The sequence below is a fragment of the Gasterosteus aculeatus genome, chromosome 2 (genome assembly GCF_964276395.1).
Source record: "Gasterosteus aculeatus chromosome 2, fGasAcu3.hap1.1, whole genome shotgun sequence".
NCBI classification, from domain to species: domain Eukaryota; kingdom Metazoa; phylum Chordata; class Actinopteri; order Perciformes; family Gasterosteidae; genus Gasterosteus; species Gasterosteus aculeatus.
The window spans coordinates 2,795,811-2,823,474 of record NC_135689.1 but is presented as its reverse complement, the minus strand read 5'-3'; the positions used below and the strand labels follow the sequence as shown (position 1 = coordinate 2,823,474).

The following is a 27,664-nucleotide window of genomic DNA, read 5'->3' as shown; positions in this document are numbered from 1 at the left end:
GTATTTTTTTGCAGGATTTCACATTTATTTCAGCTGTTTTTATTTCTGCTTTTTCAGCAAATCTATTGAAATTCCATGCAGCTTCTCCCATATCTGTATTTTCAGCAATTTCAAATTAATTTCAGCTTTTGTAATATCTGTCATTTCAGCAAATGTATTCAAATTCCCTTCAACTTTCTGTATATTCTGCTATTTTAAAAAATTCGGTTCAGCTTTCAGCTTTTTGCATTCCAACGCATTATCAGTAGGAAATGCATAAAGATAAAAACATCAGCAGGTCAAATACTTCACATGCAACTTTTTATCAAAGACTATATGTGGAAAGTTAAAGAATTCAGCTGTAAGACAACTATTTCATAGAGACATTTTAATTTGATGAATCTTACTAATATGATGCAGGAGGAGCATGTGGACATACGTTCCCTGTAATCTCTAATATTTATTTAATTAAAGAAATGACTGTAGGAAACACTGCTTAGAGCTGCACGTTTATTGATGTATAAAAAGATAAAACATTACAAAATGTATTAAACACAAACAGGTGAAGATAAAATACAAACATCACCTGTTAAAACTCTCAAGACAAAGAAACTTAAATGTTGGAGAAATATGTTGTTCAATAACTATTAAATGTGTAACAAATGCGTGAAGCTTTTTTAATCAGAATTAAAAGAAAAGATAACTTCATATTGAATAATATCACAAACGTACTGAAGCCCAAAGACGTGAAACTGTTTTTTTCTGCTTTTCAAACAAGCCTCCATTCAAAAAAGCTTCAATAAACAAAGTGACTGAGGAGATTAAATTGTATGTACAGTAAACACTAAAAACCAACATTTGAATAAGTATATATGTAATAATCTACTATTTTAAAGACATATTTCCTTTAAATTATTTTTTCGTGGGTTGACTACAAAATACTGTCTCATATCAGGAAAGAACAAGTTGACACAATAATTACTCAGAAAGACAAAGATGTGGTTTTTCATGTCGTCATCCGTTCCCCTGGTTCTGTCCATGCAGATGTTTTTATCCATCTGATAAAAGAGATTAATTTTATTTAAGAGTAACAGGTGTAAGTGTTGTGTTTGACCTTTGCTGACTGCTGGTAGTAATACACAAGTACACTCAGATTGTACTACATGGTGTGTTGTACTTGAAGTACCTGCAGCTGTTTCCATCCTCACATTTTCATAAACGCTCTCCTCTGGTTCATCATTCGTCCCTGTTAGAAGGATCAGATGAATGCATGAAGAGACACTTTATTCTCCTTTATTAAAGCTCTGCTGGCCTACAAAAGCATCTCAACTACTGCAGCTTGTTCCCTTATAGAAGTATTCACATGAACCATCAATGTCTTTAAGCTCAAACACAGAATCTGTGACATCATCGATACACTTTGTCTTTAATTTAAAGGACGGTCAACCAGTCACTTGATCATCTGATTCTAGTATTTTAACAGCTGTGTGATGAACACACAGGATTTTCTGCACCATGTTCAGGTTCCTCAGAGCCTCCGATTGCTTCATAGAGACAAGAATCACCTGCAGAGCAGTGAGGATAAAGACGAGGTCGTATCAATCATTTGAGCCACTTTGTATCAATTATAGAATCTTCTCAAACAGATAACCAGAAATGGAAATGTTAGCATTAAAGTTAAGAAGACATTATTAAATAAATCAGGATTAAAGCTGACCACGAAGAAGAGAAGCGTAATGTCCGTCTTGAGTTTCACCCTGGTTGATCATGTGGTCTGTAGCTGGGCTCTGATTGGTCCTCTGAGACCTTGTGGGTCCAAAACATGAAGTAAATACAGAGGATTTAATGAGGAACATGTAAAGTCCTGCTGCCATGTTCAGAGTGAGAGAAGAGAGGCTTGTACCAACCTGCTGAGGCTTGAAGCTGCAAGAAAAAGGTTTCACATTGATCATTAATTAGTGTGTGTAATAATATCTGTGACTTTGACTTATTTCAGTGAAATCAGTCTGATATCAGAAGGAAAAGATCTCACCTTCTGACTTTCTGTAGCGACGCAGAAACAGCAGCAGGAGAATAATCAGTAAAACTCCAGAAACCAGACCAACAACCAACGGCACGAGAAACACAGAGCTTGATGCTGCTTCTTCAGGATCTACACACAAGTACACACCAACCATGAAGAGATACACAAGTAACAATAATAATACAGTTTATTTATAACACACTCTTCATCAACAGATCTCAGAGTGTCACAGAGCCAGAAAAACATACTTAAAACAAAGTAAAACTAGTAAAAACACAGGTACTAATGTGTTGTAGTACTAAACAAGTACTACAACACACACACACACACACACTCAAATACACAAACATGAAGCCTTGATCACACAACATTCACCTTTCACTGCTGGTCATGTTACATCTCTAATATTATGTGTTTTTACTGAACATGAACATCTTTAAAACTATATTGTCTCACACAAACAAATAGTTTATCTTAAGATAACTTCTAATTCAGTGACACCTTTTCTCACTCAGACTGTAACACATGTTACAAAACCCGTACTCACATTTCACTGACAACCAGCTCTCTGCTGAGGTCAAAGTCTCCAAACCTTGAGGTGATTTCCTTCCTCTACATTTATAAAAGCCTTCATCTGACTTAGTAACTGCAGAGATAAGCAGCTCCCCTCTGACAGGATTTGGGATGAGTTTGTCATTTTTATAGAAATCCACATTATAAAGAAGGTTTTCTGTCCTCAACTTGCAGCCAAGAGTGACGGAATGTCCCTCAGTCACAGGACGGACAGGACTCACCAGGATGACATCACCACCTGTAAAGAGACCAGAGGACAGGAAGTCAAACAAGCTGATGAACAATGAGGAGAAGACATTTATAGTTTACATTTGTTATTCACATTCACACAGTAGCTGAGCGAATAGCTGCATTTCATGGATAGAAGAGACGGCCCTTTGGTGACGTACATGATCACAGTTACATCTTTAATTAATGCTCAATATGTCGGGAGACAAATGTCCACTTAGTGGCAGTGAGCTACAGAATGGTCTAAAAGGTACAAAGTGAGCAGATAACTCTACAGCTCCTCCTGGTTTAAAGTCAAGGGTGGATGTCAATGGTCATGAAGAGGAAAGTAAACCACAAAGACGTGATGGATAATACAGAGAAAATATTAAGATTGTTGAATCGTTTGTTAAAGAAGGTCCTGGGTTCGATTCCACCCAGTGGCCTTTCTGTGTGGAGTCTGCATGTTCTCCCTGTGTCTGCGTGGGTTCTCTCCGGGTTCTCCGGCTTCCTCCCACAGTCCAAAGACATGTTACATCAGGTTAATTGGGGACTTTAAATTGCCCGTAGTTGTGTGAATGTGAGTGTGAATGGTTGTGTGTCTCTGTGTCGCCCTGCGATTGGCTGGCGACCAATCCAGGATGTACCCTGTCTATCGCCCGAAGTTGGCTGGGATGGACTCCAGCCCCCCCGCGACCCTGTGTGCAGGATAAGCGGTTTGACAATGGATGGATGGATGGAATCGTTTGTTAAAAAAAATAATGAGTTAAACTCATCATGAAGTCACCTTAAAAATGTCAGCACTCTGTAATAAGATGTGTAAATACTTTATATATAAAAACCTTTAAATGAATATAAACTCACTGTGTATAGTGATGTTGGCTGCATTGCTGAACTCTGTTTCAGACTCACACCAGTACACTCCACTACTCGCTCTAGTGGTGTTGCATGTGGATCCAGTCATTTCTCCCCAGTAATAACAGGGTAACACGTCACCATCTTCATCAACCTTCATCACTCTCCACTCAGTAGAGTTTCCCTCACAGATCAGTGACAGTGACTCTGTGCTGAAGTGCTGCAGTCTGTGAGGACTCACTGTGAGAGACGCTGCTGGATTCACACCTGAAGACACATCATTAGGAGACACACACAGGACAAACAATGTCAACACAAAAAGGACATTTATTCCCTTTGTGCAAGAATATAAAAGTCTGAACAAACTCACCTCCAGACCAGACAAACTTCACACGACTATACGAAGTGTTAAACCCAGGATCTCCTCTTCCAGCTCTGCACGCATATCCTGCTGTGTGTGTCTGTCCATGAAGAATGTAGGAATCCTGTTCAGTCCCAGTGGTGCCACCAGCTAGAAGCTCAGGGGTGTAGTAGCGTGACAGGTCTGGAACAGCCTTATACCAGAAGAACCTCCATCCTGCAGACGGAGGTTCAACACTGCAGGTCAGAGTCACTGAGTCTCCAGGACTCGTCCATGATGGAGACACTGTGAGGACAGGACGAGGGACATCTGTTGGAAAGAGGTTTGACAGAATAAAGACTTGTTATGATGAGTCCTTGGTGGATTACTGTCACTGCTGATGTCCTCCATCTTTTTTATCTGTCTTCATGTGTTAAACAGGTGTTTGGGTACAATGTCTTTAAACATAGTAACTAATCTCACATTTCAAATATTCTATTTCAGATTCTTTGTCCTTAAATCTGCACTTGTAAGAGCTCCCATCAGACATCAGAGAAATGGTGATTTCATGTGTGTGTTGATGGTTTGTGTCCATCTCAATAAGTGTTTTGTCTTTGTAGAAGTCAGCATTCTTCTCCTTTCTCTGGTCTCCATGTCGACAGTGAAGAGTCACTGATTCTCCTTCATACAAGGAGGACGCAGGAGTTAAAGGATCACATCTCTGTCTGTGGAACAGTTACTTCTTTGCTTTACTAAATCAGTTTCATTAAATGAACAATGAAACAAGATATCAGTGATTTATGTTTCCTACATAATTATAATTTAACATAAAGTTGCAGACAGAAGAAGATGTCAAAGTCAGTCTCCCTGTAATAAATAATAAAAGGTTCACTGAGTAATGAGAACATTTCACCTGAAGGAGGCGCCACACTCTGCTGATGTGTTTGATCCATTTGTGTTATCAATAATTAATCAACTAATTAACTCAGAATTTGTCAATAGGGATAAAATATGAGATGGTTTCTCTTAACTTTCTTTTGTATTATATGAATTAATCAATATTATCTAATTATTTATCCTTTTAAACAAAGATCAGCTAATTAAACAGCATCAGTGTAACTTTCTCTCACACTAGTTAACATTTATTAATTATCACCACATTATATTATATCAGCACTTCATTAAACATGTTTATCGAATCAACACGTCACTGAGTGAGTTTTATGTTTCATTAAATGAAGCCAAGTTTCCAAACATGCAGCAGACGGCACAGAAGATGCTGCTGTTGTTTGTCTCTACGTGTGTGAACAGACTTTTAGTGATGAACACCAACAAAGCACCTCACAGGTCACAGTGAGTGATGAACACCTCACATCTGTTCTGAGAATTGACAACAAAACTAACAGCAGACTTTGATGCAGCGGCAAAGAAGGATGATCGACTGCACTGTTCCCATTAAAAGTCGATGTGAGTATCAACACTGTAAAGCCTTTTATGTTTATGGTTGATATGTTTGCATCTGGTGCTGCCCGACCCGTCTGTCAAACTATAAAGTCAATGTGGCCCCTGAGCCTAAACGTTTGCCCACATCTGGTCTAAAAGGTACAAAGTGAGCAGCTCCTCCTGGTTTAAAGTCAAGGGTGGATGTCAATGGTCATGAAGAGGAAAGTAAACCACAAAGACGTGTTGGATAATACAGAGAAATGATACTGAAACAAACTAAGATTGTTGAATCGTTTGTTAAAATAAATATTGAGTTAAACTCATCATGAAGTCACCTTAAAAATGTCAGCACTCTGTAATAAGATGTGTAAATACTTTAGATATAAAAACCTTTAAATGAATATAAACTCACTGTGTATAGTGATGTTGGCTGCATTGCTGAACTGTGTTTCAGACTCACACCAGTACACTCCACTACTCGCTCTAGTGGTGTTGCATGTGGATCCAGTCATTTCTCCCCAGTAATAACATGATGACACGTCACCATCTTCATCAGCCATCATCACTCTCCACTCAGTAGAGTTTCCCTCACAGATCAGTGACAGTGACTCTGTGCTGAAGTGCTGCAGTCTGTGAGGACTCACTGTGAGAGACGCTGCTGGATTCACACCTGAAGACACATCATTAGGAGACACACAGGACAAACAATGTCAACACAAAAAGGCCATTTATTCCCTTGTGCAAGAATATAAAAGTCTGAACAAACTCACCTCCAGACCAGACAAACTTCACATCACTATACTGAGTGTAAGACACAGGATCTCCTCTTCCAGCTCTGCACGCATATCCTGCTGTGTGTGTCTGTCCATGAAGAATGTAGGAATCCTGTTCAGTCCCAGTGGTGCCACCAGCTAGAAGCTCAGGGGTGTAGTAGCGTGACAGGTCTGGAACAGCCTTATACCAGAAGAACCTCCATCCTGCAGACGGAGGTTCAACACTGCAGGTCAGAGTCACTGAGTCTCCAGGACTCGTCCATGATGGAGACACTGTGAGGACAGACTGAGGGACATCTGTTGGAAAGAGGTTTGACAGAATAAAGACGTGTTATGATGAGTCCTTGGTGGATTACTGTCACTGCTGATGTCCTCCATCTTTTTATCTGTCTTCATGTGTTAAACAGGTGTTTGGGTACAATGTCTTTAAACATAGTAACTAATCTCACATTTCAAATATTCTATTTCAGATTCTTTGTCCTTAAATCTGCACTTGTAAGAGCTCCCATCAGACATCAGAGAATTGGTGATTTCATGTGTGTGTTGATGGTTTGTGTCCATCTCAATAAGTGTTTTGTCTTTGTAGAAGTCAGCATTCTTCTCCTTTCTCTGGTCTCCATGTCGACAGTGAAGAGTCACTGATTCTCCTTCATACAAGGAGGACGCAGGAGTTAAAGGATCACATCTCTGTCTGTGTAACAGTTACTTCTTTGCTTTACTAAATCAGTTTCATTAAATGAACAATGATACAAGATATCAGTGATTTATGTTTCCTACATAATTATAATTTAACATAAAGTTGCAGACAGAAGAAGATGTCAAAGTCAGTCTCCCTGTAATAAATAATAAAAGGTTCACTGAGTAATGAGAACATTTCACCTGAAGGAGGCGCCACACTCTGCTGATGTGTTTGATCCAATTCAGTTATGAATAATTAATCGACTAATTGACTCAGAATTTGTCAATAGGGATAAAATATGGGATGGTTTGTCTTAACTTTCTTTTGTATTATATGAATTAATCAATATTATCTAATTATTTATCCTTTTAAAAAAAGATTGGCTAATTAAGCAGCATCAGTGTAACTTTCTCTCACACTAGTTAACATTTATTAATCATCACTACATTATATTTTATCAACACTTCATCAAACATGTTTATCGAATCAACACGTCACTGAATGAGTTTTATGTTTCATTAAATGAAGCCAAGTTTCCAAACATGCAGCAGACGGCACAGAAGATGCTGCTGTTGTTTGTCTCTACGTGTGTGAACAGACTTTTAGTGATGAACACCAACAAAGCACCTCACAGGTCACAGTGAGTGATGAACACCTCACATCTGTTCTGAGAATTGACAACAAAACTAACAGCAGACTTTGATGCAGCGGCAAAGAAGGATGATCGACTGCACTGTTCCCATTAAAAGTCAATGTGAGAATCAACACTGTAAAGCCTTTTATGTTTATGGTTGATATGTTTGCATCTGGTGCTGCCCGACCCGTCTGTCAAACTATAAAGTCAATGTGGGCCCTGAGCCTAAACGTTTGCCCACATCTGGTCTAAAAGGTACAAAGTGAGCAGATAACTCTACAGCTCCTCCTGGTTTAAAGTCAATGGTGGATGTCAATGGTCATAAAGGGGAAAGTAAACCACAAAGACGTGTTGGATATTACAGAGAAATGATACTGCAACAAACTTAAGATTGTTGAGTCGTTTGTTAAAATAAATATTGAGTAAAACTCAACATGAAGTCACCTTAAAAATGTCAGCACTCTGTAATAAGATGTGTAAATACTTTAGATATAAAAACCTTTAAATGAATATAAACTCACTGTGTATAGTGATGTTGGCTGCATTGCTGAACTGTGTTTCAGACTCACACCAGTACACTCCACTACTCGCTCTAGTGGTGTTGCATGTGGATCCAGTCATTTCTCCCCAGTAAGAACATGATGACACGTCACCATCTTCATCAGCCTTCATCACTCTCCACTCAGTAGAGTTTCCCTCACAGATCAGTGACAGTGACTCTGTGCTGAAGTGCTGCAGTCTGTGAGGACTCACTGTGAGAGACGCTGCTGGATTCACACCTGAAGACACATCATTAGGAGACACACACAGGACAAACACCGTCAACACAAAAAGGACATTTATTCCCTTGTGCAAGAATATAAAAAAGTCTGAACAAACTCACCTCCAGACCAGACAAACTTCTCACCACTATACTGAGTGTAAGACACAGGATCTCCTCTTCTAGCTCTGCACACATATCCTGCTGTGTGTGTCTGTCTATGAAGAATGTAGGAATCCTGTTCAGTCCCAGTGGTGCCACCAGCTAGAAGCTCATAGGTGTAGTAGGTGTAGTAGTCTGACATGTCTGGAACAGCCTTATACCAGAAGAACCTCCATCCTGCAGACGGAGGTTCAACACTGCAGGTCAGAGTCACTGAGTCTCCAAGACTCGTCCATGATGGAGACACTGTGAGGACAGGATGAGGGACACCTGTTGGAAAGAGGTTTGACAGAATAAAGACGTGTTATGATGAGTCCTTGGTGGATTACTGTCACTGCTGATGTCCTCCATCTTTTTATCTGTCTTCATGTGTTAAACAGGTGTTTGGGTACAATGTCTTTAAACATAGTAACTAATCTCACATTTCAAATATTCTATTTCAGATTCTTTGTCCTTAAATCTGCGCTTGTAAGAGCTCCCATCAGACATCAGAGAAATGGTGATTTCATGTGTGTGTTGATGGTTTGTGTCCATCTCAATAAGTGTTTTGTCTTTGTAGAAGTCAGCATTCTTCTCCTTTCTCTGGTCTCCATGTCGACAGTGAAGAGTCACTGATTCTCCTTCATACAAGGAGGACGCAGGAGTTAAAGGATCACATCTCTGTCTGTGGAACAGTTACTTCTTTGCTTTACTAAATCAGTTTCATTAAATGAACAATGATACAAGATATCAGTGATTTATGTTTCCTACATAATTATAATTTAACATAAAGTTGCAGACAGAAGATGTCAAAGTCAGTCTCCCTGTAATAAATAATAAAAGGTTCACTGAGTAATGAGAACATTTCACCTGAAGGAGGCGCCACACTCTGCTGATGAGTTTGATCCATTTGTGTTTTATTTGAAATGATCAATATTATCTGATAATTGATCCTTTTAAACAAAGATCAGCTAATTAAACAGCATCACTGTCAACTTTCTCTCACACAAGTTAACATTTATTATCACTACATTATATTACATTATAACACAGGTAGATGAAATCCAGCACTCTGATTGGTTGAGAGTGAGTCATGAGGGTCACAATATTAAGTGATTATGTACAGTTGCTGTTCACATTGAGTGTTGGGCAAGTCACGAAAAATTATTAATTAGTTAGTTACTAGTTACCTTTTTTAGAGGTAATTCAATTACTTACCAGTTACATATCAAAAGTAATGATGCTAGGTAATAGGTGCTTTGGAAAGTAACTTTTAAGTTACTTTCATGCCTGCTTTTTAAATGTAATAAATATGAATAGCACTGAACAGTATTTTTTAGACCTATTTATTGTAATAAACAGGTCAACAGGCCTTCAAATCAAGCAGTAGTACAAAAGTCCCTTTTAATACTTAACTTAATACAAAATAACTGACTCGACAGTGGACAGGATGCATGTCATCGTCATCATACTGAGCAATCAATGTATTAATCGGCTTATCGCTGCACTGCAGTCCGTGTAAAGTGGAGCCTTGGTTGTTTGCGGCGCCTTCAGCATCCGCAGGGCTGCGTTCTTTCGCTACGAGCTTTGTCGACGCGTGTCGTTTTAACAGGTGCTTCATAAGTTTAAATCGCTACTCTTAGGTGTGGACAGCTTCTTTGCAGCTGCACATCATTTCAGAGATGCCGACTCTCACGGTTTCGCCGTGTGACACACGCTTTTGCATGTTTTCACACGCACTCACGCCACACATCGTATTTCTAACGTTAAAAAATACAAAATCACACTTTGGTCCGACTTCAACTTCAACTTCCACGGCGGTTAGTGACGTTTCCCCCATAAAAATCCCACAAATTATCAGTTTCGGGCAACAGGAGAATTAAAGTGGACGTCATGAGCGACCCGATGCTGTTTACAGCACGTACGGGGACTATTTTGTCTCTAGACCACTGAGATGAGATACACAACGTTTGGTGGCTCAAACTACTTTCTGCTGAAAGGAAACCATTTACTTACTAATTCTAATTTCGCTGGTAACCGTGTTATGAAAGTAATGAGGTACTTGAGGCAGTAATTTGTCTTCAGTCTTTGTCTTTAGCTGTTCGAGGGTTGCCGGCCCTCCGCTCCGTGTCGGTCTTAACACCCCCAAACTGTTAAATTATTGGCCGATAAAGTACCTTTTAGCTTTATTAGCACCTTATCAATCAGGTTTATTAAATCAACACGTCTCATTAATATAAAAGTGCTTTAATGAACTCGTCGTGATGGTAAAACTTTGATCACTTACCTGATACACTTAGAGAGACTTTATTACTTTCTCTTGTAACAGGACGGATCTTGTGATCAGCAACACACTGATATTCACCACTATCTCCTCTAGTTAGAGATGATGATTTATATCTATTTTCTGTTCTGTTGGTGGTAAAGAAATGATCATTCCGACTGAATGAGTAATTCCAGTCAGTGTCGTTTCCTTCCCTTGAGTCACATATGAAGGTAACTTTCTCTCCAGTAAATAAAGGGGACCAGTTTGGCTCAATATGCAGCAAAACATCTAGAAACAAACACAACACGCAAATAATGAATATTGTCTTCTTTCTTGTATTCATCATAAATTAACTAAAGAGAACAGAAATATTAAATGCAAAATAGAGATAGAAGGTGTTTAATTGTCTTGAGTCAATGTATCAAAATAAAGAAAGTTGTATAGAAACCTTGAGCGTGTCCACAGTAGAGGAGAATATTCAGCGCTAAAATAAAATGAGAAACATCATCAAACTGACAGAAACCATTAACTTCTGGCATTTAAAAAGTTGTATCTATAAAAACTATGATTTAAACAGAGAAAGTACTCACAGAAAAGCCCCAACGCACCAAACAAGGTGTGTCCCATCCTCACGTCCACGCTGACACTCAACTTGTGAGAAATGATTCCGCTTTGTGTCAAGAGACAGTTTGAAAGGCGTGAAACATGCAGAGAAATGTGGAAATGCAGAGACCACAGATGAATATCAGATGTGAGGTTTTCTCTAACTTCTGTTTATGATCCAATCTTTGTTCTACAGCAGCACATTTTATTTAAAATATAATCAGTGACCCAGAGAAAGTTTTTCTAGCGTTTCAAAATGACTGATATAAAAACCCTTGTCACAGTTTGGTTTCACGTCCTGTTTTATTTTGTAGTTTTCTGCTTCTTGTCTCCCCGGGTAACTTCACTTCCTGCCGTGTCCTGTCATCCCCTGTGATTGTCTGATTGTTTCCACCTGTGTCCAATCACCTGCACCTTCCCAGTGTATTAAAGCTGTGTGTGTCTCTTGTCACTTGTCGCGTCATTGTTGAATGTACCGAATGTTCAATTCTGAGTGTTCCTGGTTCATGTCTACGTTTTGCCCCCTTGGCCTTTTTATTTTTGGATTTTGACGATTAAAGTCTTTTTGTTTTGTGAATCACAGAAGCTCGCTGAAACAGACCAAAAAAAATCCACCAATTTTTAATTACACTTAAAATAAAATGTCTCTTCTTACATTTATCAATCATAAGGTTCCTTTTTGTGCATCAAAGCCACATTCAACTCGAACAGCAAAACTCATTCTGGGACACCTCTTCCATCACAACTGAACTGCAGCCTGAGACGTGTGAAATAAAAAGAATTGTATTTTGCAATAGAAAAATAGAAACTCACATTCAACTTAAAGGTATAAGGAAAAACTTTTAAAACATATCAAAGGGGGAAATATTTAAGTCTCTTTCACAATCCACCTCATTTCCATAAGAAAAAATGGAGAAAAAGGAGATGAGAATTTCCACCAACTCTTTAGTTCCTCATCTGCAACAACATGCTAAGAGAAAACAATTCAGATTTACTACAAATCTACAAGGTGTATTCATATATATACTGACACATATTTACTGACACAGTGAAATGTCACAGGTTGATCTGCATGTAGACAACAACACAAGGCCATCGCACTGGAACTGTTACACAAGTCAAGCGTTTCACATCACTGGGAGCTAATGTGAGAAACATAGAGAAAGAATAACTAAAGATTCTGCCAACCGCGGTAATTCCTTTATCAATAGTGATCTGCAGTGAATCATCAAATGCATCAGCAACGTCCCTCCAGGTTTTCTGTCCCAGTAACAACTACAGCGATGGTTCAAATACACCTTCATTCATGGACATCAAAAATAACCTTATTTACATTGTCGCTTATTCATCATATATTTGAGACATTTTCCTTTTGAGTAGTAAAATACTTTAGTCAACATACAGTTAAGTGCTCTCTTGTTGAGTTAGTTACATCATAAGAGATCAAGCCGGTCTCATGTGGTGCAAAGCGGTGCAGCATTTCAATAGTTAACATATCAAACAGCCCCAATTGGTTTAATGCCACTAATGACTCGAATCCATTGATTATACATCGCTATTGATTTATAGAAATAAGAGGATGTCACCAGCGCTTCAACCTCGCTGTGAAGTCGAGCTTCAGCTAAAAGCCTCGGCGACATTTTCCCCTCTTTCCTCGACCGGCTTCCCGCCAACGCACAACAAGGGAGCAAATCACAGCAGCGCGTTAACAGCTTACAAGAAGTACTCTGCTGCTGAGTCACTGAGACGCTGAGTTAACCCAGATAACGGCTCTATAGAACCGCCAACACAGCACGGAACCCAGCCGGCTCACGTATGGCACGTCTTTACATCGAAGGGCGTTAAAATGTCAAAGACAGCAAAGAGACTCCATGAAAGCAGTGACATTTGGTTGATATGCAGTTATTTTTTTCTCCACAGAAACGATAGAAATGAGAGCTACAGAAGCTCGGAGGCACGTGTCCTTTTTTTTTTTTTTTTTTTGAACTTTTTATTTATATTTTTTCACATGACAAAAACAAAAACATGGAACATTATCTGAGACTAGGGCTTGGAAAAAAAAAAAAAAAAAAGAAACATAATTATTATAAAGATATATACTGTGTACATACATGTATATCTTGCTGCATCTAATATGAATCCCTATATCTCAACAGACACAATACCACAATGTACAGCCATATCATTTATAAATTTAAATATTCTTTAACCATGTGCCATCTCCGGATAAAGAGGTCAGTTTTCAGTTGTAATGATGCAGTCATTTTTTCCATCAAATAAATCTGCTTCAGTCTCAGTTTCCATTCAGTAACGGTTGGTGATTTCACAGACCTCCAATTAACAGTAACGTTTTTTTGCGCAATTAACCGTAGTACACGTAAAATGTATCTTTGGTCAGCATTGAAAACATCCACTGATATAACACCCAATAAGAAGAACTGTACATTCGATGGTACTTCTCTTTTTACAATTTTCTCCATCTCCTCTTTGATATTTTTCCAGTACGTAAGGGTTATTGGACAGTCCCAAAATATGTGTGTATGGTCCCCTATTTTACCACATTGTCTCCAACATAAAGCTAGAGATGGGTCTTTTACAAAATTTGAAATAGCCAAAGGAGTATGAAAATAGCGTATTTTAACTTTCCAGTCAAATTCCTTCCATTGTTGGCTATTAATTCCCTTATGACATCTGTAGCAGAGTTTATCCCATAACTCTTCCTCTATTACTGTATTAGCTTCTATTTCCCATTTTTCCTTAATGTTGTACGTGTTTCCAGCTGTTTCTAATATCAGTCTTTTATAAAGATGAGAAACCCGTTTGCCAACAGGGAGGCGTCTTTCAGAAACCGAGATAAAGTATTGTTCAATGCTGTTTGGGATTTTGCAGATTCTTTCCCTCTCCTTATGGTTTGTAATGTAATGTCTAATTTGCAAATATCTATAAAAATCACTTGAGGGAAGATCGAATTGTTCCTGGAGTTGTATGAAAGACTTTAAGTGAGTTTCTTCAAAGAGCTGGTTAAAAACAAAGAGGCCCTTAGCCGCCCATCCCCTAAAACCATGGTCCCACATTGAAGGTGGAAAATCTACATTACCCACTATGGGCATAGCTCGAGAAATTGTTCCAACATCTTTAAGCATTTTCTTTACTTCCACCCATACTTTGATTGTATGTTTTATCCATTCATTTTCAATCTTCATTTTATTGACGTGTTTTAGATCCATAAAGGGTAGGACAGACAGTTGTGCACCCCTAACTTCCCCTTGCTCTATTTGGGTCCACTTTGCTTCTTCATCTCCACTGATCCAAGTCCCAATTGCTGATAATTGAGCTGCCCAATAATACAATTTTATATTTGGCAAGGCCAAGCCTCCTTTATCTTTAGCCAGATGAAGTGTTTTAAGTTTAATTCTCGGTCTTTTGTGTTGCCATATAAATTTAGAAATTAATTTGTTTAACATATTAAACGTGGAAGCTGGAACTCTTATGGGCAACGATTGAAACAGAAATAAAAGACGTGGGGTCAGGTTCATCCTTACAGTCTCAACTCTGCCGAGCAGAGATAGAGGAAGAACCTCCCAACGAACTAGGTCACTCCTTATTTGATTAATTAGCTTATTGTAGTTTGCTTCAAAAAGTCTTGCAGTTTCAGGTGTGATAATAATCCCCAAGTATCTAAATCCATGTTTAGACCAATGAAATGACACCCTCTCGTTTAGTTGTTTAGGCCATATTCCTGATATCATCATTGCCTCTGATTTATTTTGATTAATTTTGTATCCAGAAATGTCTCCATAGTCTTTTAGGCATTGCATTAGTCGAGGTATTGAAGTAAGGGGATGTTTTATAAAGAGAAGGATGTCGTCAGCAAAAAGGGAGACTTTGTGAACTCTCCCCCCACCATCCTCCACCCCCTCAATCTGGACGTCCCGACGAATTGCCTCCGCCAGAGGCTCGATACTGAGAGCAAAAAGAATGGGAGAGAGAGAATCACCCTGTCTTACGCCCCTCCCTATATCAAAGAAGTCAGAGCATTGTCCGTTAACTCTAATTCTTGATTTGGGATTCTTGTACAACAGCCGGAACCAAAAGGTAAATTTTTCACTGAAGCCCATCTCAATTAATGTTTGTTCTAAAAACCGCCAATCTACCCGATCAAATGCTTTCTCGGCATCTAAGCCGAGAAGCATTGACGTTTGATTACCCTTTGCCATGAGCGACTGCACGTTTAAAGCTCTCCTTATATTGTTTGTCCCTTGGCGACCTGAAATGAACCCTGTCTGATCTGATTTTACTATTTTCCTAATGTATTTTTGTACTCTAGTTGCTAAAATAGATGTTAATATTTTATAATCCACACACAGGAGGCTAATAGGTCGATAACTAGAACACTGCAATGGGTCTTTTCCTTCCTTATGCAGGACTGTGATGATAGCCTCAGACCATGACTCTGGAGGGTCTCCTGAATTTAACACATAATTATACAACTTGCATAGTGCTGGAGTGAGGTCATCAGCAAACACTTTATAATATTCTCCTGCGAACCCGTCTATTCCTGGCGTTTTGTTATTTTTTAATTTAATAATCGTTTCTTTCACCTCCTTTTCTCTAATTGGCTCTACTAACGCAGAGGCTTCATCCTCCGTCAGTTTGTCTAATTTCAGGTTTTTAAAGAAATCGTGCATTTTTTCTTCTTTTAATTCCTGATGTTGACCCTTATATAACTGTTCGTAATATTTGGCAAAGGCATTTGCTACTGCTTTTGGGCTAGTTTCGACATCGTTAGAATATGGTTGTTTTATTTTAGGAATTGTTCGACTAGCTTGTGCCTTTCGTAGTTGGAATGATAATAACCTGCTAGCCTTGTTTCCCAATTCATAGTATTTTCTGTCAACAAACCTAAGGGCACCCTCTGCCTTGTATGTCAGAATCTCATCTAACTTGGCTCTATTCTCTTTAAGTTTATTAAATACTTCTTGTTTTCCACTTTGTTTATGTTTGTTTTCTAATTTCTTGATCTCAGTTTCTAAATCTACTTGTTTTTTAAGTCTGTCCTTCTTTAACTTTGATCCTATAGATATTATTTTCCCCCTTATTGTGGCTTTTCCTGCTTCCCATAAAACCGTAGGTGTGACCATTCCATTGTCGTTTAAAGCAAAATATTCCACTATTGCCGACCTTATTTCCTCTCTTGTATTAACATCTGTCAGTAATGAAACGTTTATTCTCCAATACTTCATATTTGGCTCCAACCCCAAATCAAGTGTAATCTGTACAGGGCTATGGTCTGAGATGGTTATCGGCTCAATAACACAGCTTTTAACTCTGTATGTGTCCTTTTTGGACACCAAAAAATGATCCAACCGTGAATAGCTTCCATGCACTTGTGACATAAAGGTGAAGTCTCTCTCTTTTGGATGAAGATGTCGCCAAGCATCTATCAACCCCAATTCCTTTATCATATTCATTAGACTTTTTGACATTCTGCTTTGAGGTTTTGAGGATGATGGTAATTTATCTATTCTATTATTCAGTACGCAATTTAAGTCCCCACCCATTAACAGAAGACCCTCCCCATGATCTGCTACCAAATGTGCAAGCTTTTTGAAAAAATGTGGACAGTCTTCATTTGGTGCATAGGCATTCAAAAGAGTTAATTTAAAACCAGCCATCCTCCCTATGACCATAACGTAGCGACCCTCCTTATCCTGGAAAACATTTTCACAATGAAAGTACACAGACTTACCGAATAGTATAGCTACACCTCTCTTTTTACGTTTCCCATAAGAGCTACTGTACACCTGATCCACCCATTCCCTTTTTAATTTTTGATGTTCTGTTTCTGTGAGGTGAGTTTCTTGAAGTAAGGCTATAGAGCACTGCATTTTCTTCAGCTGTCCTAGTATCTTTTTTCTTTTAATTGGGTTGTTTATTCCTTTTATATTGTAGGTAATTAAATTAAGTAATGCCATCCTTGTATTTGTACTGAATCATGTAACACAGCCCAAACCTCTCATGAAGATCTGTTAAATAAAAGCAAATAAAATAATTTAACTGCAAATGTACAAAGTTAAACAAAAAACAAATTGCACCTTGCCTCAGATAGAACACAACACTAACAGCATGAACACAGAACAGAACTTCCAATTTTCCAGTCAGACATAGCGAATAAACTACAACCATGCCTGACCCCCGGTGATAATGGGACAGAGAGTGGTGACCTAATCCCTCTGTGGAGAAATGCACCCAGTGTGCAATAGTGACCCAAATTACACTAACATGTAAGAAAGGTCTTAGTGAGTGTGGACCACTCATGTATACCTCAAGAGTCCGTCAGATCTCTTTCTTATTTTTAAACCTTTGTGACAACTTTGCGTTTTTATTTTGTATTGTGCTATTATTGCTTTCAGTCTATATATTGTTCATACACACTTGACCTTGTGTACCTGAAACTGGTTGTAAGTGTTATATACCACAGACTACTCATCTTTATCTTCTTCCTGAACCATAGCCCTCAGGTCAGCTAACGCCAGCACGTTGGTTCTCCTCCTCTTCGCGCTGATGTTCCATCCTCCAGTTAGTTTCTCCTCGATGCGCTCTCTCTCTCCGCACTGCACCTCTACACCCATCTCTCTCAAAGTATCCGCGGCGTCTGTCAGCAAGGAAAAAGTCTTCTCTCCAGAGTCCATCTTGACCTTCAGTCGAGCTGGATACAGGCACTTTGCCTGAATGCCCCTCTGCTTTAGCTGCTTGACGACTGCGTGAATCTTCGCTCGTTTCTTTTGCAGCTCAGGGGAATAGTCTTGATCGAAGAAAATCCTTCTGTCTTGAAACACCGCATTTCCTTGGCTCCATGCTTGCTGCAGAACAATATCTTTCACCCCCGCGTCGAGGAATCTCACAATGATTGATCTGGGGGGGGGCCGCTGGATCTGTCGGTTTGGACTGAAGTGAGCGGTGCGCTCTTTCAATTTGAATGTTCAGGTTAGGTGGTAACGTCAATACTTTGGGAAGCAAGGCTTTCACAAACGCGACCACGTCTCCATGTTCACTCTCCTCTGGTATTTGAAATATTCGAAGGTTATTTCTTCTCAGCCTGTTCTGCATATCGTCACAAACAGCTGAGAGCTGTTTTTCGCGTTGTAACAGGTACCTTATCACACGGTGCTGCCCTGCCCCCGCATCTTCCACAGCGCTCACCCTCCCCTCCAGCTCACCGATCCTCTGCTGGTGGTCACCGAGTTGCTCCTTAATATCTGTCATAGTTTTTTCCAAACGTTCAAGGGTCTTTGTTGTTTGTTTATGTCCCTGGCTGTTTTTGTCGCGGAATCTTCTCATTTCTTGTATTAAGGACATTTCGCCCTCACGTGTTACCTGCTCTTCGCGGCTACCGCTAGTAGCATCTAAGCTAGCGCTGTTTGTGCTCGGTTGTTTATTGTCAGTTTCTTTCAAATATCCTGACTTTCGTTGTCCTCTCGTTTTGGATGTGGTAGTCATCTTGTTCATGAGTTATTTTCCACCCTGAAGGCTTTATATATCTGCAGTTGTCACTGTTTTCTAACTTTTTCCTGACGGAGCCTCGTCTCTAACCTGCTCTTTCCATCATGACGTCACCGGAAGCCGCACGTGTCCTTTTTGACCCTTGAACGACTCGTGAGGACTTGAAATGCACGACCCTTCAAAAGATAACAGCGTCCTGCTCGAGAGGGAGATAAGAGTGTGTGTGCGTTTGAGAGATGGAAAGATTGATGTGTGCTTCCTCTCCCAGCTTGTTGACGTCGTGTTGAGGAGCAATTTGTGGTAAATGTGTGTGTTTAATGTCACGTCTGAGTTTGCTTCATAGATCTATAATCTCACTGCTGACGCTGGCGGAGTCGTCATGCCGGCTGACCTCCAGGTAGCTCCGTGACCCCGCCGGCCTCCAGGTGGCGTGCACGTGCAGCCCGCAGCACAGCGACCCCAGGACGGCGCACACTGCCGGCACTCTGCCCAGAATCACCCCCATCCTGCGGCCCCCCTGTCCAGGTCTTCCTCCCGGCCTCCTCGGGGTCAGCGGGGCGGGGAACGGAAGGGCGGCGTATGCGCGGAAACACGTGGCAGAGGAAGCCGAGGCAGAGCGCCAGGCCCCAGCACAGGGACGGGACCTGCAGGGTGACGGGCACCGCGGGCCGAGGGAGCACCTCGCGGGTGTCGTAGGGCCAGAGCCCCCATGTGAGGACGGCCGGCCCCGGGGGACAGGGTGAGGCCGAGGGCTGTCCATCAAATTCCTTGTATGTCTGACATATTATGGCAATAAATATTTCCTGATTCCTGATATAAATAAATAAAAAAACACTTGGCTTCACACTATAACTTTGAACTTTTTAACTTCAAACTACCTTCAAACTATGATCAATATACTAACTATGCTTACAGTATAATTACAAACAGACCGAAAAGGAGATTTCGTTCTCACGTCTCTTACTCGCTCTCCTCCATCTCGCTGCAGCCTGAGCAACGTGAAGTCCTCAGATGAACTCCTCCCTCCTTTATTCATGTGTTTAAGACTCCATGTGCCACTATTTGTTCCTTACGTGGTTTACTGTGTTTAAATCATTTACAATGCCTCACTTCTGAATATCAGTCGTGATGTTTACCTTTACATTTTTTATTTTAGTAATTGTATCCGCTGTGTATGGTTAATTGTAAATGGAATATGATGCTGTTAACAGGGAGGCTTCCTCCTTTTGCCGACCTGCACAGCCAAATAAGAATTCTAGAGGATGAACGTCCAGAAGTTTTTCTCTTCCGCCATCAATCACGTGGCTTTATTTATTATAGAGCAGCGTGTGACATACTGCTCTCTGGGAGAGTCAGGTACAGAGAGGGGGGGGGGGGGACATTCCCCTTACATGGTAGTGACGTTATCAGTCACACGCAGTGCTGTAGTGGAGTAGAGGCTGGTAAACTATGAATTTTGTGATCACACACACCTCGACGCAAAGCAACACAACACAAAGACTCTGCAAGGCTGTATTGCATCATGTTATCAGTTAAAGTTTCAAGAAAACAGTAAAAAGTAATTGTAGGCCGCAACGTGTGTGTGTGTGCGTTTCCATCGCTGATTGGAGGGTCACAGACCAAACAGCCAGATGAAAATGACAATATCAAATGTAGTCTTTGGTGTTTTAAAATGACACCACATTCATTTGGGATTATTCCAGCGGAGGAATACAAGGCGCAGGGAACATTGAGGTGCGTAAACGGCGTTTACCCTCCACTACAGCCCTGGTCACACGTGACTCCATGCCACATGTGGTGCAACAGCGCCTCCTACAGTTACACGCATCCATACACTCTGAACAGATGCAATGTGCCTCTGAGCCTGTGCGTGTGTCCTCTAGTTGCTGTTTAAATGTGACGTGGTCACTGGAAATCATTGAAACGTTGTTGCAGAGTTTCAGGGCATTTTCCCACCTGTAGTTTGTTTGTTTGTCTGTTTGTTCTGATTCTGGATTAATATGATACAATGTTGCAGTTTGTTCTGTTTGTGTTCACACTGCTACATTTGACACTGGACTAAATATTGTAAGCAAACAGCTTATTATTCATCGCAGCTATAAATAATCTAACACGCTAATGTAATAACTAATATCTAATAACACACAAACTACAATTCTAACTGTCGGAGCCAGCTATTGTTGGTGCTGCCTGCTACGCCCCTTTTCTTGTCTTTAATTAGTTAATTAAAGACAATTGAGTCGCGTGGTGTTTGGTAACAATGGGGATAAAGGCGTGTCCACCGTTTAGTTTGGTAAATGGAAGGAGAGGGGGCGAGCGACATAGAGAGGCAGAATACACCGCCTGCTGTTCCCAACAACATAGAAATACACATTAGGGGCAGCATAGCAGAGGTCAAGTGTATTATTTGTGGAAAAAATCATCCAAATGTGCCAAAAAGGTGGGACAGAGAGGAGAAAGAGAGACATCTATATCATCCACAAAGGAATGTTTAAGCTACAAGGGAAGGCAGCGGGAAGAGGAGAGAGGAAACAGGGAGGACAAGGTGAAGGTTGGACCATCGTGCACTAAACAACCCAGTGAACCTGACAGGGAAACAGAAGACGGCGTTGAGTGACGGACGTGCAGAGGAGGAGTCAGTGAGCACGTAGTTCTGAGTTGTTGTGAGTATGAGATGCAGAGAGAGAGGATGCGGAATCAGGCTGCATGAATGCACATCACAGGGAGCACTGAACAGGGGAGAGAATCACTGATGCAGATGGAATCAAAAACACGCTGATACAAAGATTTAAAATGCCTTTAGAATTAAAACAAGGGTGTGTCTATAGCGGTTACATCTTACTCACACACCTGGATCACCATTTCCTTTAAGAAGGAAGTGATATCGTATTTACATTGCTGTGATCTATTCCTGTTTAAATAGATAAAAGCATCAGCAGGTCAAATACTTCACATGCAACTTTTTATCAAAGACAAAATGTGAAGTAAAGTTAAAGAATTCAGCTTTAAGACATTTAACGAGTGACTACTTTAACTATTTCACATAGACATTTTTATTTGATAAATCTTACTAATGTGATGCAGGAGGAGCATGTGGACAGACGTTCCTGTAATCTCTAATATATATTTAATTAAAGAAATGACTGTAGGAAACACTGCTTAGAGCTGCAAGTTTATTGATGCATAAAAAGATAAAACATTACAAAATGTATTAAACACAAACAGGTAAAGATAAAATACAAACAGCACCTGTTAAAACTCCTTAAAAGACAAAGATAAACTTAAACATTGGAGAAATATGTTGTTCAATAACTATTAAATGTGTAATAAATGCTCCTGGTAATTATTTACAGGCCTCTCATCTAAATATTCTGCACATTTTTTTGATGATTTTACTGAATTATTGTCTAGCATCTCTACCGACTTTGACCAGTTATAACTGGTGACTTTAATTTTCATACTGACGATTTGAATGACAAGGGTGCAAAAGAACTTTTGACTATTTTAGACACATTTGAACTGTCTCAACATGTGAAAGAGGCTACTCATTGTAAGGGACATACCCTGGACCTGATTATCACAAAAGGTCTCATTGTTTCGGATGTTTTCTGACTGATCCCTCATTGTCTGACTACTTCTGTGTTTTCTTTAATATTTCTTTCATTCCTGACACACAATCAAAAACTGTCAAAAAACGGTACATCAATGAACTAACTAATGTACTCTTTAAAAATGTCATCTCCTCGTTACCACCTCTAATCCCATGTCATGCTGATAATCTTGTAAACAACTTTAATTCCCAAATTTTGAATGTTATTGATGACATTGCACCTGTTACGGTTAAAACCAGTTCTAGTAAGCAAAAGGCACCTTGGACAAAAGCTGCTGTTGTAACAACCCAGAGAAGAGAGTGCAGGAAGGCTGAATGAATTTGGCGGAATACAAAACTTCACATTCACCATGACATCTACAAAGAGCGGCTCCCGGTCTACAATTTAGACTTAAAAAGTGCTAGGGAAACATTCTTCTCCAACATCATCAACAACAACCAACCTCCCCCGACACAAATACCACCTAAACTCCATTCCACACAGAAATGCAACGAGTTTGCGTTCTTTTATACTGATAAAATTGGGGGCATCAGACGCGCCATTAATATCTCAAACAAAAATGTTGGATCACCACCCTATTTAGTCAAAAGTAACACAGCAATGATGACAAGCTTTAATGCCATAGACTCTCAAACTCTAGTGGAAACGGTGACAAATTTAAAACCATCCACCTGCTGTCTTGATGCTCTACCTACCAACTTCTTTAAGAATGTTTTTGACTGCCTAGCAACAGACGTATTGCAAATAGTTAATAACTCTATTCAGACAGGCCATTTCCCAAAAGCTTTCAAAACTGCAGTTATTAAACCTCTCCTAAAAAAGCGGAGCCTAGATGCCTCTATTATCAACAACTACAGACCAATTTCAAATCTACCTTTCATAAGTAAAATAATTGAGAAAGTTGTCCTACAACAACTTAATCACTTCCTGGCTTCAACTGGCTGCCACGACAACTTCCAGTCAGGATTTCGACCTCTTCATAGCACCGAGATGGCCCTTATTAAAGTTGTAAATGACATCCGTCTTAACACAGACAAAACTTCAATATTAATGCTATTAGACCTCAGTGCTGCATGTGATACTGTCGACCACTCAATACTTTTGGACAGGTTGGAAAACTGGGTGGGGCTCTCAGGCACAGTCTTAAGCTGGTTCAGGTCATATCTACATAAGACAGGAACTATTTTGTTTCCATTGGTGACTTCGTATCAGAAACAACCGACGTAACGTGTGGAGTCCCCCAAGGTTCGATCTTAGGGCCGACTTTATTCAACATCTACATGCTCCCACTAGGACAAATCATGCAAAGAAATAAAATTGACCACCATTGCTACGCTGATGACACCCAAATCTATGTAGCGCTATCACCAAACGACTATCGCCCCATAGATCTTCTGTGCCAGTGCATTTAGCAAATCAAAGACTGGATGTGTCAAAATTTCCTACAACTAAATGAAGACAAAACTGAGATCATTGTATTTGGTGCTAAAAAAGAAAGGTTTAAAGTAACCCAACACCTTCACTCTCTGTCCCTGAAAACATCAAATAAAGCCAGAAGTCTGGGGGTTATTATGGATTCAGATTTACACTTGGAGAGTCACATCAAATCAGTAACAAAATCGGCCTACTACCACCTCAAAAATGTCGCACGACTTAGAGGGCTCCTGTCAGCTCAAGACTTGTTTCAAGAAACACTTGTACATGCCTTTATAACTAGTAGGCTAGACTATTGTAATGGTCTCCTTGCAGGTCTTCCAAAAAAACTGTCAGGCAGCTCCAGCTTGTTCAGAACGCTGCTGCTAGAGTTCTAACAAAGACCAAAAAATGTGAGCACATTACACCAATTCTTAAATCCTTACATTGGCTCCCAGTATGTCAGAGAATTCATTTAAAAATCCTACTGCTCACATATAAATCACTACATGGTTTAGGGCCAAACTATATCACTGATATGCTTCCATTACATACGCCTTCAAGATCACTAAGATCTTCTGACACCAATCTGTTAGTGATTCCCAGAGTAAATACAAATCATGGGAAAGCATCATTTAGTTATTACGCAACAAACAGCTGGAATAAACATCCTGAAGATTTAAGACTTGCCCCAACTCTGACCACGTTTAAAACAAGACTGAAAACTTTTATGTTCAGCTTCGCCTTCTGCTAAATTTGACCTACATTGCACTTTTAACCTCTGCTTTTAATTAAACAATTTAAATAAGATTTTATTTAATAATTTTATTTGCTGTTTTTAATTGTCTTTTAATTCCTGCATTTTATTTCACTTTATTGTATGAAATGTTATAATGTGAAGCACTTTGAGTCTGCCTTGTGTATGAAAAGTGCTATACAAATAAAATTGCCTTGCCTAAAAGCATTTTTTTAAATCAGAAATAAAAGAAACGATTACTTCATATTGATTAATATCACAAACGGACTGAAGCTCAAAAACGTCAAACTGCTTTTTCTGCTTTTCAAACAAGCCTCCATTCAAAAAAGGTTTAAAAACACTGACTGAGGAGATTAAATGATATGTACAGAAAACACTAAAAAACAACATTTGAATAAGTATATATGTAAGTATATATGTAATGATCTACTATTTTAAAGACGTTTTTCCTTTAAATGATCGTTTCATGGGTTAACTACAAAATACTGTCTCATATCAGGAAAGAAGAAGTTGACACAATAATTACTCAGAAAGACAAAGATGTGGTTTTTCATGTCGTCATCCGTTCCCCTGGTTCTGTCCATGCAGATGTTTTTATCCATCTGATAAAAGAGATTAATTTTATTTAAGAGTAACAGGTGTAAGTGTTGTGTTTGACCTTTGCTGACTGCTGGTAGTAATACACAAGTACACTCAGATTGTACTACATGGTGTGTTGTACTTGAAGTACCTGCAGCTGTTTCCATCCTCACATTTTCATAAACGCTCTCCTCTGGTTCATCATTCGTCCCTGTTAGAAGGATCAGATGAATGCATGAAGAGACACTTTATTCTCCTTTATTAAAGCTCTGCTGGCCTACAAAAGCATCTCAACTACTGCAGCTTGTTCCCTTATAGATGTATTCACATGAACCATCAATGTCTTTAAGCTCAAACACAGAATCTGTGACATCATCGATACACTTTGTCTTTAATTTAAAGGACGGTCAACCAGTCACTTGATCATCTGATTCTAGTATTTTAACAGCTGTGTGATGAACACACAGGATTTACTGCACCATGTTCAGGTTCTTCACAGCCTCCGATTGTGTCATAGAGACAAGAATCACCTGCAGAGCAGTGAGGATAAAGACGAGGTCGTATCAATCATTTGAACCACTTTGTATCAATTATAGAATCTTCTCAAGCAGATAACCAGAAATGGAAATGTTAGCATTAAAGTTAAGAAGACATTATTAAATAAATCAGGATTAAAGCTGACCAGGAAGAAGAGAAGCGTAATGTCTGTCTTGAGTTTCACCCTGGTTGATCATGTGGTCTGTAGCTGGGCTCTGATTGGTCCTCTGAGACCTTGTGGGTCCAAAACATGAAGTAAATACAGAGGATTTAATGAGGAACATGTAAAGTCCTGCTGCCATGTTCAGAGTGAGAGAAGAGAGGCTTGTACCAACCTGCTGAGGCTTGAAGCTGCAAGAAAAAGGTTTCACATTGATCATTAATTAGTGTGTGTAATAATATCTGTGACTTTGACTTATTTCAGTGAAATCAGTCTGATATCAGAAGGAAAAGATCTCACCTTCTGACTTTCTGTAGCGACGCAGAAACAGCAGCAGGAGAATAATCAGTAAAACTCCAGAAACCAGACCAACAACCAACGGCACGAGAAACACAGAGCTTGATGCTGCTTCTTCAGGATCTACACACAAGTACACACCAACCATGAAGAGATACACAAGTAACAATAATAATACAGTTTATTTATAACACACTCTTCATCAACAGATCTCAGAGTGTCACAGAGCCAGAAAAACATACTTAAAACAAAGTAAAACTAGTAAAAACACAGGTACTAATGTGTTGTAGTGCTAAACAAGTACTACAACATACACACTCAAATACACAAACATGAAGCCTTGATCACACAACATTCACCTTTCACTGCTGGTCATGTTACATCTCTAATATTATGTGTTTTTACTGAACATGAACATCTTTAAAACTGTATTGTCTCACACAAACAAATAGTTTATCTTAAGATAACTTCTAATTCAGTGACACCTTTTCTCACTCAGACTGTAACACATGTAACAAAACTCGTACTCACATTTCACTGACAACCAGCTCTCTGCTGAGGTCAAAGTCTCCAAACCTTGAGGTGATTTCCTTCCTCTACATTTATAAAAGCCTTCATCTGACTTAGTAACTGCAGAGATAAGCAGCTCCCCTCTGACAGGATTTGGGATGAGTTTGTCATTTTTATAGAAATCCACATTATAAAGAAGGTTTTCTGTCCTCAACTTGCAGCCAAGAGTGACGGAATGTCCCTCAGTCACAGGACGGACAGGACTCACCAGGATGACATCACCACCTGTAAAGAGACCAGAGGACAGGAAGTCAAACAAGCTGATGAACAATGAGGAGAAGACATTTATAGTTTACATTTGTTATTCACATTCACACAGTAGCTGAGCGAATAGCTGCATTTCATGGATGGAAGAGACGGCCCTTTGGTGACGTACATGCTCACAGTTACATCTTTAATTAATGCTCAATATGTCAGGAGACATATTGAGCATTGGATGTCAATGGTCATAAAGAGGAAAGTGAACCACAAAGACGTGTTGGATAATACAGAGAAAATATTAAGATTGTTGAATCGTTTGTTAAAATAAATATTGAGTAAAACTCATCATGAAGTCACCTTAAAAATGTCAGGACTCTGTAATTAGATGTGTAAAAACTTTAGATATAAAAACCTTTAAATGAATATAAACTCACTGTGTATAGTGATGTTGGCTGCATTGCTGGACTGTGTTACAGACTCACACCAGTACACTCCACTACTCGCTCTAGCGTCGGTGTTGCATGTGGATCCAGTCATTTTTCCCAAGTAAGAACATGGTGACCTGTCACCATCTTCATCAACCTTCATCACTCTCCACTCAGTAGAGTTTCCCTCACAGATCAGTGACAGTGACTCTGTGCTGAAGTGCTGCAGTCTGTGAGGACTCACTGTGAGAGACGCTGCTGGATTCACACCTGAAGACACATCATTAGGAGACACACACAGGACAAACAATGTCAACACAAACAGGACATTTATT

The 27,664-nt window shown here is 39.6% G+C and overlaps 1 protein-coding gene and 1 long non-coding RNA gene across 6 annotated transcripts; one reads left to right on the top strand and one right to left on the bottom strand.

The window, feature by feature from the left end:
- Nucleotides 1-475: 475 nt before the first annotated feature.
- LOC144383744 (uncharacterized) lies at nucleotides 476-27,126 on the bottom strand. 5 transcript variants are annotated; one of them, XM_078082822.1, is made up of 14 exons: nucleotides 12,863-13,239; nucleotides 11,264-12,033; nucleotides 11,122-11,157; nucleotides 6,191-6,490; nucleotides 5,833-6,090; nucleotides 4,008-4,307; nucleotides 3,647-3,904; nucleotides 2,550-2,813; nucleotides 2,012-2,131; nucleotides 1,887-1,902; nucleotides 1,697-1,785; nucleotides 1,494-1,544; nucleotides 1,157-1,225; nucleotides 476-1,037 (listed from the first exon to the last, which is right to left on the bottom strand). In XM_078082822.1, the coding sequence occupies exons 2-14, from the start codon at nucleotides 11,298-11,300 to the stop codon at nucleotides 1,030-1,032; spliced, it is 1,806 nt and encodes a 601-aa protein (XP_077938948.1). In that variant the 5' UTR covers nucleotides 11,301-12,033; nucleotides 12,863-13,239; the 3' UTR covers nucleotides 476-1,029. The 5 variants fall into 5 exon arrangements, 2 of the variants coding, with proteins under 2 accessions (XP_077938948.1, XP_077938950.1); XM_078082824.1 differs by lacking the exons at nucleotides 1,494-1,544; nucleotides 1,697-1,785; nucleotides 1,887-1,902; ... (2 more) ...; nucleotides 11,264-12,033; nucleotides 12,863-13,239 and adding an exon at nucleotides 8,028-9,250 and having other exon boundaries at nucleotides 1,166-1,225; XR_013451162.1 differs by lacking the exons at nucleotides 476-1,037; nucleotides 1,157-1,225; nucleotides 1,494-1,544; ... (9 more) ...; nucleotides 11,264-12,033; nucleotides 12,863-13,239 and adding exons at nucleotides 21,939-25,162; nucleotides 25,282-25,350; nucleotides 25,619-25,669; ... (1 more) ...; nucleotides 26,137-26,256; nucleotides 26,665-27,126.
- LOC144383746 (uncharacterized) lies at nucleotides 4,306-6,945 on the top strand. Its single transcript, XR_013451165.1, has 2 exons — nucleotides 4,306-5,536; nucleotides 5,617-6,945. It is a non-coding gene; the product is annotated as an uncharacterized LOC144383746 (long non-coding RNA).
- Nucleotides 27,127-27,664: the final 538 nt, after the last annotated feature.